Source organism: Mobula hypostoma, chromosome 10, assembly GCF_963921235.1.
Source record: "Mobula hypostoma chromosome 10, sMobHyp1.1, whole genome shotgun sequence".
In the NCBI taxonomy this organism is placed as follows: Eukaryota; Metazoa; Chordata; class Chondrichthyes; order Myliobatiformes; family Myliobatidae; genus Mobula; species Mobula hypostoma.
In genome coordinates this window covers 55439154-55454145 of record NC_086106.1, presented here as the reverse complement: position 1 = coordinate 55454145, position 14992 = coordinate 55439154, and the positions used below count along the sequence as shown (strand labels likewise).

Below are 14992 nucleotides of genomic sequence, written 5' to 3'. Positions count from 1 at the left end.
TGGGAAGATGGTGTTGAAGAAGCTTATGAGAGGAAAAAGACCGTTACTCTGAACTGGCAACTGAGGCTGCCCAGAACGGCTGGAAGACCAAGATTTTCCCTGTAGAAGTGGGATGCAGGCGATTTGTGGCTACATCTATGACCAGTCTATTGAGGAAGATGGGGGTGAGGGCAATCAAGTCCTTGTCAAATGCAGCAGAAGAAAGCAGTAAGTGGATTTGGATTAAAAGGAAAGACAACAACTGGGCTACAAGATGAAGACAGGAGGGTAGGGAACTGAGAGGACTGTATCTGGGACGCCAGGTAGCAGAGTTGAGCCCTCTGGAGATGTCGTGGGCTTATCAATGAAACGTCAAAGAAGGAGGGTGCCCACCTGATGACCCCAAAGACATACCTACCCTCCTTGTCATCACTCCAAGCCCACTGCCAACATTGAGAGTGCCGACTTATCATAGGGATTGAAACATCAAGTTTCAACTCAGCTGCAAGCCCTTCATTGATCCTGGATCTTGACATAAGCCCTGTGCCAAGTTTTTTAATGATATTTGTTTTAATTATTTGGAGGTTCTCTTGAAGGCAAGTGAAACTGAACTGGTTCATAAGCACTGAACACAGGCTGTGAAATCCTTCCCGATAGTTAAGATCAGAGGTTAGTACAGTTGGTTGGGGTGGCACATGATATTTCAAACAATGATCTACAACATCTCGATTGATACAGGCATCTATACACTGCATTCAGTTATCAGCTATCATCTGGCCTGTGCAGTTCTTTTTTTAAATAAGTAATTGGCTAAATAATGTAAGGTGCTTCTGATTATTGCCTCACAGCCCACCCAGCTGTGCCTTCTGTAGGCCAACATTTATTGGGTACATCCTTTATGTACACTCTGAAGGCAGATATAGTTTAATTTTAACGTTTAGTTCATGGAGCAGCACTCTGTTGATTTTGTACTGGTTTTCCACAAAGCTGCAGATTGGAACTCCTTCCCCTGCCCCCAACACCCCCAGGTATTGAATCAGAAATATTTCCAGGAACCCATGCAGTAGAGGTGAACATTATTGAGTAGAATTACAGCATGATTTTGTGCTTGGTGTGATGTCATCCAATTATTAAGCATGGTGTGATACAAATTCACTGGGTCGATACATCTACAGACCAGTTAATCAGTTTCAAAGGTAACTTTCATCACTCTCTCTGCATTCTCCGTAACATCCTTCAGTGCAGCACTCAGTATCTTGTACGTCATGAGAAATGATGAGCCTGCTCCGAAAATGGAGCCAATAACAGGGACAAAGTCGAGAGTGAATTCCAGGGCTGAAACAGTAGCAACAGCCTAACCTCATAATTGCATCTGTGGTTATTTCCCCCAGTAGTGGAGCTTTTACTGCTGCCTTTAGCTCTTCCACAGGTTTTCTTGCTCTGTTGACCAGTCCTCGAAGATAAGCATCATCCAGACCAGGAGTGCAGCGCTGCTGGAGATCACCGGCGCGCCGCTCCGGCAACTCTGTAAAAAAAAGTCAAAATAAACAATCGGGGAATTTAACAACGGTTGCATATTAAATAGAGGGAATTTTACGGATGTGGGGGTTGGGGAGACGGGATGGTGGCTGGTGGGAAAAATACTACTAATAACATGAGGATATTTGATCGTTTTTGGTGAAATCCTGGAGCTGTAACTGCTTTTTATTCAGGTATTTGTGAAATTCCTCCTCGCTCAACCTGTTGTCCCAGCATGCCCTGTTGTAGCCTCCCACCATTTCACAGATCCTCAGACTCTCTCCAGCACTCGTTGTTTGAGAATTGTTCGCCAAAAAAATAAAAATCTTAGATCTTTTGGAAAGTGGCATGTCGCTTGCCAAAGTGGGCCGTAAGGTCGGTAAGAACGAATCGAGCATTCACACGATAAAGCAGAAAGAAGCTGAAATTCATGGAAGTGTTAGTGCTACCCCTACAACGGCAAAAATGGTCTCCCTGGTTCATGATGAAGTGCCTGTAAAGACTGAGAAAGCATTAAGTGTGTGGCGAGAGCACATGTCACAAGCATATCCCTGTTGATGGCAAAATTATCCGTAAAAATGAACTTAGCCTCTATGAGCACTACTGTGAGGGGTTTGAGGAGAGCGAGAGGAAGGAGTTTAAGGCTAGTAAGGTATGGCTGGCTAGTCATGTAAAGTGCTACAGCCTCAAGAACTTAAAGATCACCGGAGAATCAGCATCGGCTAATTAGTGAGTGCAAACATGCAATACTTTGTCATATTATTAAATTAAGTATTATATGTTTTATTGTACCAGTTAGGCACTGAAATGTAATGATAGGCTCTAAACTTGTTAATGTCTTAACTATCACTATATTTCTGTGGAGCTTTGAGATTCATATATTGCTTTCATCTTGGTTTAGTGCTTGACATTATAAGAAGCCCTATTCATATATATATATATGTTACACCCAATTTCTGTACCTGCTCATTTGCTCATTACAGGAATGGGGCAAGGAAGTTGCCCAGTACATGAAATGATCAGGTACCCAAATTGGGTCTAACGTATATATAGAGAGCATATAGGGAATGGCAAGCATTTTGTCAGCTCCAGCACCTAAAAACTTAGCACTGCTCCCCTGATCCAGACCCAAGCATTTCTGGATATGACAAGCTAGAGAGACACCAGGAACTGGGACCTCTCCCAATCCCCCTGAGAGTGTTGCAAACATCCAGATATGTTTCTTCAGAATCTCATATTTCCTCTGAACTATCTCTACATTAAATTTGGAAGGGCCAGGACAAAGTTCCTTTTCTTTACATTATTTAGATCACCTTTGAGTCTTTCATTTAACCGAATGAAATCAAAATTTTTCGGCTCGAAACTGGATATCAGGAACACAGTTGGATCTGGAAACCCTGCCTCTGCCAACCTCCTGACAGTGTCACTCCGAATCTTTTCCAGTTCTTCTTCTTCATCAATAAACACCTTATCTTTCCTCATGGAATAAAGATCAGCATCAATCTTAGAGCGGACAAAATGGAATTGCTTCCCCAGCCGTTTAATCTCTTTGGCAAGTTTTACATCATTTTCTCTGAATCGAACAGCGGAGATTATGATAAAGAAATCAAATCTTTCGAAATTCATTTTTGTGAGATATGTAGCTGCTGGAAATAGTGTAGTTCCCATCCCTGGCAGGTCCCAATAGCAAACATTGGGCAGAGTTGGATGTGAGTATCCGGTTAGCTCCATTGTTGTTTCTGTGGTCCCAACTTTAGCTGCTCCCGGATCATCGCTCCGAAGTCCTCTCATGGCATTGATGAAGGAGGATTTTCCTGCACCTGATTCTCCCGTCACTGCAATGTTAAGCTCTGTCTTGTCCAGATCAGTTACTTTCTTCTCTATCAGTGGTTTAACTTCTTCCACCCCACCTGTTTCAAAGTCAGACTTTTGTTTGCTCAGTTCTTCCTGTGTGAAGGATGAGGGGGTCTCAGTCTCTGCCACCTGTTCACTGAAAGAAAATATGTTCCATTAAAATTCTCAACTGAAACAACATCCATTTATATCTCACAGCATAGCATTCACAGAACGTTCTCATGTTAGTCCTTACTTTCAATGGTCTAAGTGCTCTTTGCTATTACAATTTGCTATCCAACAGCTATCTATAATTTATTATTATAATATGCATGATAAGTAGTCATAGGAAAGTACAGCACAGAAACAGGCCCTTCAGCCCTTCTAGTCCATACCCAAACCAGTTAAACTGCCTACTCCCATCGAACTGCACTACACTGCACTTGTTTAAAAAAGGATCGAAAAGTAATCGGGGAAATTATAGGCCGGTAAGTTTAACATCGGTAGTAGGTAAGTTATTGGAGGGAGTACTAAGAGACAGAATCTACAAGCATTTGGATAGATAGGGACTTATTAGGGAGAGTCAACATGGCTTTGTGTGTGGTAGGTCATGTTTGACCCATCTCTTGGAGTTTTTCGAGGATGTTACCAGGAAAGTGGATGAAGGGAAGGCAGTGGATACTGTCTACATGTACTTCAGTAAGGCCTTTGACAAGGTCCCGCATGGGAGGTTAGTTAGGAAAATTCAGTGGCTAGGTATATATGGAGAGGTGGTAAATTGGATTAGACATTGGCTCAATGGAAGAAGCCAAAAAGTGGTAGTAGAGAATTGCTTCTCCGAGTGGAGGCCTGTGACTAGTGGTGTGCCACACGGATCAGTGCTGGGTCCATTGTTATTTGTCATCTATATCAATGATCTGGATGATAAGGTGGTAAATTGGATCAGCAAATTTGCTGATGATACAAAGATTGGAGGTGTAGTAGACAGTGAGGAAGGTTTTCAGAGCCTGCAGAGGGACTTGGACCAGCTGGAAAAATGTGCTGAAAAATGGCAAATGGAGTTTAATACAGATAAGTGTGAGGTATTGCACGTTGGAAGGACAAACCAAGGTAGAACATACAGGGTTAATGGTAAGGCACTGAGGAGTGCAGTAGAACAGAGGGATCTGGGAATACAGATACAAAATTCCCTAAAAGTGGCATCACAGGTAGATAGGGTGGTAAAGAGAGCTTTTGGTACATTGGCCTTTATTAATCAAAGTGTTGAGTATAAGAGCTGGAATGTTAAGATGAGGGTGTATAATGCATTGGTGAGGCCGAATCTGGAGTATCGTGTTCAGTTTTGGTCACTAAATTACAGGAAGGATATAAATAAGGTTGAAAGAGTGCAGAGAAGGTTTACAAGGATGTTGCCGGGACTTGAGAAACTCAGTTACAGAGAAAGATTGAATAGGTTAGGACTTTATTCCCTGGAGCATAGAAGAATGAGGGGAGATTTGATAGAGGTATATAAAATTATGATGGGTATAGACAGAGTGAATGCAAGCAGGCTTTTTCCACTGAGGCAAGGGGAGAAAAAAACCAGAGGACATGGGTTAGGGGTGAGGGGGAAAAAGTTTAAAGGGAACATTAGGGGGGGCTTCTTCACACAGAGAGTGGTGGGAGTATGGAATGAGCTGCCAGACGAAGTGGTAATGTGGGTTCTTTTTTAACATTTAAGAATAAATTGGACAGATACATGGATGGGAGGTGTATGGAGGGATATGGTCCGTGTGCAGGTCAGTGGGACTAGGCAGAAAATGGTTCAGCACAGCCAAGAAGGGCCAAAAGGCCTGTTTCTGTGCTGTAGTTTTTCTATGGTTTCTATGGGACCATAGCCCTCCATACTCCTATTATTGCTGTACCCATCGAAACTTCTCTTAAACGTTAAAATCCCGAGATCTCAAGCACCACTTCTGCTGTCAGGTCATTTCACACTTGCAGGATCAGTTAATATGTTTTGACTTTGCTTTAACCCCATTGATGTAACTAATGGAGCACTAGATTTCAACCTGTTTGTCCACAGAGCAGCATCTTCACATATTTCTACCATTTTATTTCTGTTCATCAATGTTACTTCACCATGTCATTTCCTGTCAGCCCAACAAGATTGTCTAACTCTTTGCCTCCCTGAACTGATATTGCAAGTGAAGTTGGTGAAGGGTGATTGGAGCAAATGAAGCCCTATATTGTGAGGGGTGCTAGTAATTGTTTGATAGGGTGCAGAAGAGGAGTGGTTGTCAGAGGTTCCTATGCAGATGATGTGTTCTCTCTGCAGCGTGGTGCATCAATGGAATGGGAACAGCACATTTCAGACCCAGCATTCTTCAATTATTGATACAATCTACCACAGTCAATAATCTAATATCAGCACATGCAGTTCTGAATGATGCTACACAGCTAAACAGTTGTGTGGGGTGGGGGGGTATATAAACAGTTTCACAGAACATGTCCATCCTCAACCATTGTGAGTGCTAAAGACATGGCTGAAATATTCACAAGCATGCTGTTCATTATCCAGGACTGTGTCACCACAGAACCTAGATCCAAAGATTTCAATTCACTCTAGATTATTGATTTATTGAGATACAGGACAGAAAAAGACCTTCCAGCACTTTGAGCCACACTGCCCAGCAATCTCCCAATTTAACCCTGGCCTAATCATGGGACAATTTACAGTGACCAATTATCCTACCAACTGGCATGTCTTTAGACTGTTGGTGAAAACTCACGTGGCCACAGGGAGAATGTACAAAGTCCTTACAGGCAGGGGCAGGAATTGAACCCAGTTCACTGGTACTGTAAGACGTTATGCTAACCACTACATTACAATGCCACTGAATACTAACAAATGGAAGACGCAATACTTGAGATGCAACATAAAGGCCATAAGACCAGGCAACTTACATAATATAGTACAGAAGACCTCAGGTCTTTCAATGCAGGTATCAACACGTCAAGACGTAACATTGCTCAGGTGTCAAATCTAGTGCACCAAATCTGTCTACACAGACACATCAACAGGGCAATGGGTCTCGTCATCATGGGGCTGTCAAGAATCACTTATTCACATGCACACCTATGCCTAATTTGGACAATTTGATTTTCAAACCTGAGCTTGAAGGTGGCACATGATATTTCAAACAATGATCTACAACATCTCGATTGATACAGGCATCTATACACTGCACTCAGTTATCAGCTATCATCTGGCCTGTGCAGTTCTTTTTTTTAAATAAGTAATTGGCTGAATAATGTAAGGTGCTTCTGATTATTGCCTCACAGCCCACCCAGCTTCCATAGGCCAACATTTATTGGGTACATCCTTTATGTACACTCTGAAGGCAGATATAGTTTAATTTTAACGTTTAGTTCATGGAGCAGCACTCTGTTGATTTTGTACTGATTTTCCACAAAGCTGCAGATTGGAACTCCTTCCCCCGCCCCCACCACCCCCAGGTATTGAATGAGAAATATTTCCAGGAACCCATGCAGTAGAGGTGAACATTATTGAGTAGAATTACAGCATGATTTTGTGCTTGGTGTGATGTCATCCAATTATTAAGCATGGTGTGATACAAATTCACTGGGTCGATACATCTACAGACCAGTTAATCAGTTTCAAAGGTAACTTTCACCACTCTCTCTGCATTCTCTGTAAGATCCTTCAGTGCAGCACTCAGTATCTTGTACGTCATGAGAAATGATGAGCCTGCTCCGAAAATGGAGCCAATAACAGGGACAAAGTCGAGAGTGAATTCCAGGGCTGAAACAGTAGCAACAGCCTAACCTCATAATTGCATATGTGGTTATTTCCCCCAGTAGTGGAGCTTTTACTGCTGCCTTTAGCTCTTCCACAGGTTTTCTTGCTCTGTTGACCAGTCCTCGAAGAGAAGCATCATCCAGACCAGGAGTGCAGCGCTGCTGGAGATCACCGGCGCGCTGCTCCGGCAACTCTGTAAAAAAAAGTCAAAATAAACAATCGGGGAATTTAACAACGGTTGCATATTAAATAGAGGGAATTTTACGGATGTGGGGGTTGGGGAGACAGGATGGTGGCTGGTGGGAAAAATACTACTAATAACATGAGGATATTTGATCGTTTTTGGTGAAATCCTGGAGCTGTAACTGCTTTTTATTCAGGTATTTGTGAAATTCCTCCTCGCTCAACCTGTTGTCCCAGCATGCCCTGTTGTAGCCTCCCACCATTTCACAGATCCTCAGACTCTCTCCAGCACTCGTTGTTTGAGAATTGTTCGCCAAAAAAATAAAAATCTTAGATCTTTTGAAAAGTGGCATGTCGCTTGCCAAAGTGGGCCGTAAGGTCGGTAAGAACGAATCGAGCATTCACACGATAAAGCAGAAAGAAGCTGAAATTCATGGAAGTGTTAGTGCTACCCCTACAATGGCAAAAATGGTTTCTCTGGTTCGTGCTTGCAAATACTAAGTGTGTGGCTTGAGGACATGTCACAGCAGCATGATGTTGATGGCAAAATTATGCTTGAAAAGGCACTTAGCCTCTATGAGCACTGCTGTGAGGGGGTTGAGAAGAGCCAGCCGAGGGAGTTTCTGGCTAGTAAGGGATGGCTGGCTAGCTATGTAAAGCACTACAGCCTCAAGAACTTAAAGATCACGGCAGAATCGGCATTGGCTAATTAGTGAGTACTTTGTCATGTTGTTAAATTGTATTATATGATGTATTGCACCAGTTAGGCACTGAAATGTAGTGATAGGCTATAAACTTGTCAATGTCTTAACTATCACTATATTTCTGTGGAGCTCTGGAATTCATATATTGCTTTCATCTTGGTTTATTGCTTGACATTATAAGAAGCCCTATTCATATATATATGTCACACCCAATTTGTGTACCTGCTCATAACACGAATGGGACAAGGAAGTTGCCCAGTACATGAAATGAGCAGGTACACACATTAGGTCTAACATATATATAGAGAGGATATAGGAAATGGCAAGCATTTTGTCAGCTCCGGCACCTAAAAAATTAGCACTGCTCCCCTGATCCAGACCCAAGCATTTCCGGATATCACAAGCGAGAGGGACACCGGGAGCTGGGACCGCTCCCAATCCCCCAGAGAGTGTTGCAAATATCCAGATATGTTTTTTCAGAATCTCATATTTCCTCTGAACTATCTCTACATTAAATTTGGAAGGGCCAGGACAAAGTTCCTTTTCTTTACATTATTTAGATCACCTTTGAGTCTTTCATTTAACCGAATGAAATCAAAATTTTTCGGCTCGAAACTGGATATCAGGAACACAGTTGGATCTGGAAACCCTGCCTCTGCCAACCTCCTGACAGTGTCACTCCGAATCTTTTCCAGCTCTTCTTCTTCATCAATAAACACCTTATCTTTCCTCATGGAATAAAGATCAGCATCAATCTTAGAACGGACAAAATAGAATTGTTTCCCTAGCCGTTTAATCTCTTTGGCAAGTTTTACATCAATTTCTTTGAATCGAAGAGCGGAGATTATGATAAAGAAATCAAATCTTTTGAATTTCATTTCTGTGAGATATTTAGCTGCTGGAAATTGTGTAGTTCCGATCCCTGGCAGGTCCCAATAACGAACATTGGGCAGAGTGGGATGTGAGTACCCGGTTGGCTCCATTGTTGTTTCTGTGGTCCCAACTTTAGCTGCTCCCGGATCAATGCTCCGAAGTCCTCTCATGGCATTGATGAAGGTGGATTTTCCTGTACCTGACTCTCCCGTCACTGCGATGTTAAGCTCTGTGTTATCCAGATCAGTTACCTTCTTTTCTATCAGTGGTTTAACTTTTTCCACCCCACCTGCTTCAAAATCAGACTTTAGTTTGTTCAGTTCTTCCTGTGTGAAGTATGAGGAGGTCTCAGTCTCTGCCACCTGTTGACTGAAAGAAAATACGTTCCATTAAAATTTTCAATTGAAACAACTTCCATTTATATCTCACAGCATAGCATTCACAGAACGTTCTCATGTTAGTCCTTACTTTCAATGGTCTCAGTTCTCTTTGCTATTACAATTTGCTATCCAACAGCTATCTATAATTTGTTATTAAAATATGCATAAGGATAAGTAGTCATAGGAAAGTACAGCACAGAAGTAGGCCTTTTGGCCCTTGTAGTCCATACCCACCCCAGCTAAACTGTCTACTCCCATCAACCTGCACCGGGACCACAGCCCTCCATACTCCTATTATTGCTGTACCGATTGAAAATTCTCTTAAACGTTAAAATCCCGAGATCACAAGCACCACTTGTGTTGGCAGCTTATTCCACACTTGCACAACCCTCTGAATGGTAAATATGCTTTGACTTTGCTTAAACCCCATTGATTTCACTAATGGAGCACTAGATATCAACCTCTTTGTCCGTAGAGTAGCATCTCTGGTCGCCTCACTATAGGAAGGATGTGGAAGCATTGGAAAGGTGTACAGAGGAGAATTAGCAGGATGCTGCCTGGTTTAGAGAATATGCATTATGATCAGAGATTAAGGGAGCTAGGGCTTTATTCTTTGGAGAGAAGGAGGATGAGGGGAGACATGATAGAGGTGTACAAGATAATAAGAGGAATAGATAGAGTGGATAGCCAGTGCCTCTTCCACAGGGCACCACAGCTCAATACAAGAGGACATGGCTTTAAGGTAAGGGGTGGGAAGTTCAAGGGGGATATTGAGGAATATAGGGAAGCAAGAAAGGAGCTTAAGAAGGGGCTGAGAAGAGCAAGAAGGGGGCATAAGAAGGCATTGGCGAGTAGGGTAAAGAAAAACCCCAAGGCATTCTTCAATTATGTGAAGAAAAAAAGGATGACAGGATTGAAGGTAGGACCGATTAGAGATAAAGGTGGGAAGATGTGCCTGGAGGCTGTGGAAGTGAGCGAGGTCCTCAATGAATACTTCTCTTCGGTATTCACCAATGAGAGGGAACTTGATGATGGTGAGGACAATATGAGTGAAGTTGATGTTCTGGAGCATGCTGATATTAAGGGAGAGGAGGTGTTGGAGTTGTTAAAATACATTAGGACAGATAAGTCCCCGGGGCCTGACGGAATATTGCCCAGGCTGCTCCATGAGGTGAGAGAAGAGATTGCTGAGCCTCTGGCTAGGATCTTTGTGTCCTCGTTGTCCACGGAAATGGTACCGGAGGATTGGAGGGAGGCGAATGTTGTTCCCTTGTTCAAAAAAGGTAGTAGGGATAGTCCGGGTAATTATAGACCAGTAAGCCTTACGTATGTGGTGGGAAAGCTGTTGGAAAAGATTCTTAGAGATAGGATTTATAGGCATTTAGAGAATCATGGTCTGATCAGGGACAGTCAGCATGGCTTTGTGAAGGGCAGATCGTGTCTAACAAGCCTGATAGAGTTCTTTGAGGAGGTGACCAGGCATATAGATGAGGGTAGTGCAGTGGATGTGATCTATATGGATTTTAGTAAGGCATTTGACAAGGTTCCACACGGTAGGCTTATTCAGAAAGTTAGAAGGCATGGGATCCAGGGAAGTTTGGCCAGGTGGATTCAGAATTGGCTTGCCTGCAGAAGGCAGAGGCTGGTGGTGGAGGGAGTACATTCAGATTGGAGGATTGTGACTAGTGGTGTCCCACAAGGATCTGTTCTGGGACCTCTACTTTTCGTGATTTTTATTAATGACCTGGATGTAGGGGTAGAAGGGTGGGTTGGCAAGTTTGCAGATAACACAAAGGTTGGTGGTGTTGTAGATAGTGTAGAGGATTGTCAAAGATTGCAGAGAGACATTGATAGAATGCAGAAGTGGGTTGAGAAGTGGCAGATGGAGTTCAACCCGGAGAAGTGTGAGGTGGTACACTTTGGAAGGACAAACTCCAAGGCAGAGTACAAAGTAAATGGCAGGATACTTGGTAGTGTGGAGGAGCAGAGGGATCTCGGGGCACATGTCCACCGATCCCTGAAAGTTGCCTCACAGGTGGATGGGGTAGTTAAGAAAGCTTATGGGATGTTAGCTTTCATAAGTCGGGGGATAGAGTTTAAGAGACGCGATGTAATGATGCAGCTCTATAAAGCTCTGGTTAGGCCACACTTGGAGTACTGTGTCCAGTTCTGGTCACCCCACTATAGGAAGGATGTGGAAGCATTGGAAAGGGTACAGAGGAGATTTACCAGGATGCTGCCTGGTTTAAAAAGTATGCATTATGATCAGAGATTAAGGGAGCTAGGGCTTTACCCTTTGGAGAGAAGGAGGATGAGAGGAGACATGATAGAGGTGTACAAGATAATGAGAGGAATAGATAGAGTGGATAGCCAGCACCTCTTCCCCAGGGCACCACTGCTCAATACAAGAGGACATGGTTTTAAGGTAAGGGGTGGGAAGTTCAAGGGGGATATTAGAGGAAGGTTTTTTACTCAGAGAGTGGTTGGTGCGTGGAAGGCACTGCCTGAGTCAGTGGTGGAGGCAGATACACTAGTGAAGTTTGAGACTACTAGACAGGTATATGGAGGAATTTAAGGTGCGGGGTTATATGGGAGGCAGGGTTTGAGGGTCGGCACAACATTGTGGGCCAAAGGGCCTGTACTGTGCTGTACTATTCTAAGTTCTAATTTCTATGTTCACATATTTCTACCATTTTATTTCTGTTTATCAATGTTACTTCATCATGTCATCTCCTGTCAGAACAAGATTGTCAAAACCTTTTCCTCCCTGAACTGATGTTGCAAGTGAAGTTGGTGCAGGGTGATTGGAGCAAATGAAGCCCTATATTGTGAGGGGTGCTAGTAATTGTTTGATAGGGTTCAGAAGAGGAGTGGTTGTCAGAGGTTCCTATGCAGATGATGTGTTCTCTCTGCAGCGTGGTGCATCAATGGAATGGGAACAGCACGTTTCAGACCTAGAATTCTTCAATCACTGATACAATCTACCACAGTCAATAATCTAATATCAGCACATGCAATTCTGAATGATGCTACACAGCTAAACAGTGGTGGAGGGAGGGGGATATAAACAGTTTCTCAGAACATGTCCATCCTCAACCATTGTGAGTGCTAAAGACATGGCTGAAATATTTACAAGCGTGCTGTTCATTATCCAGGACTGTACCACCACAGATCCTAGATCCAAAGACTTCAATTCACTCTACATTATTGATTTATTGAGATACAGGACAGAAAAAGACCTTCCAGCACTTTGAGCCACGCCGCCCAGCAATCTCCCAATTTAACCCTGGCCTAATCATGGGACAATTTACAGTGACCAATTATCCTACCAACTGGCATGTCTTTAGACTGTTGGTGTAAACTCATGTGGTCACAGGGAGAACGTACAAAGTCCTTACAGGCAGGGGTGGGAATTGAGCCCAGTTCATTAGTACTGTAAGACGTTATGCTAACCACTACACTACAATGCCACTCGATAATAACAAATGGAAGATGCAATACTTAAGATGCAACATCAAGGCCATAAGACCAGACAACTTCCAGAATATAGTACAGAAGGCCTGAGGTCTTTCAATACTGGTATCTACACGCCAAGATGTAACATTGCTCAGGTGTCAAATCTAGTGCACCAAATCTGTTTACACAGAAACATCAACAGAGCAATGGGTCTCGTTATCATGGGGCTTTCAAGAATCACTTATTCACATGCACACTTATGCCTAATTTGGACAATTTGATCTTCAAACCTTTGCGCAATTGTGGACATGAGAGCTTCTTCCCATACATAATGAAAACTGTCTTTGATCCCAGGATAAAGCTCCATTGAGTGTGGCAAGAAACAGGCACACTCTTTCAGTAGGCACTAAGAAGAATGCATACCAACAGTTAGTGATGTAGTCCATATAAACTGGAGTTTGGAATAGCAAGCGTGAGATTGTGCAGGGGGTGAAACCACTAAAGTCCAAATCTCCTTGCGTGTGAGTTTCAGGAAAAAATGGCCAAGTTAGATACTGAACTGAGGCTTTGGCTCAAGAGGCTTCGGTGAGAAGAGGTGGAGACCAAGGTCTCAAAGCCATTTTGGATTGACCATTGTGTGACTTTGTCAGCAGAGTAATTTAACATGTGAAACTTTGGCTCCAGAGGCTTTGATAAAGAAAACAGAATTGTAGCAGATAAGAACAGGTAAGTTATTTTATACATTATTGTGCAAAGGCCTTATACATATATGTATACAATCACCCCCACCCCTGGCATTCCTTCTCAGCCAACTGCCTCACACTCCTCTCGCAGCTCTCCAGCCTCACCATTTCCAACATCCTTTGCTCCCACCAGATTGTTACAAGTTCAACGGCTCACTTATCAGTAAAGTATGTATGCAACATACAACTGAGATTCTTCTTCTCCAGATAGCAACGAAACATAGAAAACCATGGATTCAGTTCAAAGAGAAACAACAAACTCACCCACCCCTGCACAAAAGAAAGAACAGCAACACCATCATCAATCCACTATCGAAGCCCCGTCTCTCGCACAAATGCAACAAATCATTGGCCCCTAAACCCCTCTTCCCCCCTACGAAACACAGCAACAACATTCACACCACTCCCCGCTCCACTTTGACGAATACAGTATAGTGCAAAAATGTCTTAGGTACCCGAACTATACATGTGCCAAAGACTTTTGCATAGAACAGTAGATAACATACTTAATTATAAGGATACCAAATTGCAACAAATAAAAGAAAATAGGTGATGTGTTTTATCACACGATGTGGGAGCTGGTTTGTGGTGATCACACCTGAGTTATTCAAGAAACTCTGGCTCAAATTTGAGGAACTGGAATCTAAGCTTCAAACACTGTGATGCATCAGGGAGGGTGAAAGTGACCTGGACTCTGCTCAGGGCCTAGAGGGTATCACTGTGAGTGAGACATTTGGGGAGGGGGTGTTCCAAGAGGGAGTGCTGGAGGAGTCTCAACCCTTCAACTTGCCCAACAGGTCTGAAATTGGTGCAATACACACAAAATGCTGGGGAACTTGGCAGGCCAGGCAACATCAATGGAAAAGAGTAAACAGTTGATGTTTTGGGCTGAGACCCTTCATTTCTCTGCCCAAAACATTGATCGTTTACTCTTCTTCAAAGATCCTGCCTGGCCTGCTGAGTTCCTCCAGAATTTTGTGTATATAACTATGACCTGTCAAAGGCAGGACATGCCTTACAAGCCTGATTGAATTTTTTGAGGATGTGACTAAGCACATTGATGAACGTAGAGCAGTAGATGTAGTGTATATGGGTTTCAGCAAGGCATTTGATAAGGTACCTCATGCAAGGCTTATTGAGAAAGTAAGGAGGCATGGGATCCAAGGGGACCTTGCTTTGTGGATCCAGAAATGGCTTGCCTACAGAGGGCAAAGAGCGGTTGTAGATGGGTCATATCCTGGATGGAGGTCGGTGGCCAGTGGTGTGCCTCAGGGATCTGTTCTGGGACCACTTCTCTTTGTGATTTTATAAATGACCTGGATGAGGAAGTGGAGGGATGGGTTAGAAAATTTGCTGATGACACAAAGGTTGGGGTTGCTGTGGATAGTGTGGAGGGCTGTCAGAGGTTACAGTAGGACATCAATAGGATGCAAAACTGGGCTGAGAAGTGGCAGATGGAGTTTAAACCAGATGAGTGTGAGGTGGTTCATTTTGGTAGGTCAAACATGATGGCAGTATATA

General features: G+C 43.2%; 1 protein-coding gene across 2 annotated transcripts in view; it reads right to left on the bottom strand.

Moving 5' to 3' along the window:
- The window catches only part of LOC134352914 (interferon-inducible GTPase 5-like), a 34740-nt gene that overhangs the window by 6020 nt on the left and 13728 nt on the right, over positions 1-14992 (bottom strand). Inside the window, exons 3-6 of one of the 2 annotated variants that reach the window (XM_063060523.1) lie at positions 8585-9261; positions 7160-7325; positions 2811-3487; positions 1339-1504 (exon numbers count right to left, since the gene is read on the bottom strand). In XM_063060523.1, coding sequence (XP_062916593.1) covers positions 1339-1504; positions 2811-3487; positions 7160-7325; positions 8585-9261 — 1686 coding nt within the window. The remainder of the gene's footprint in view (positions 1-1338; positions 1505-2810; positions 3488-7159; positions 7326-8584; positions 9262-14992) is intronic. The other variant, XM_063060524.1, reaches the window with a different exon arrangement.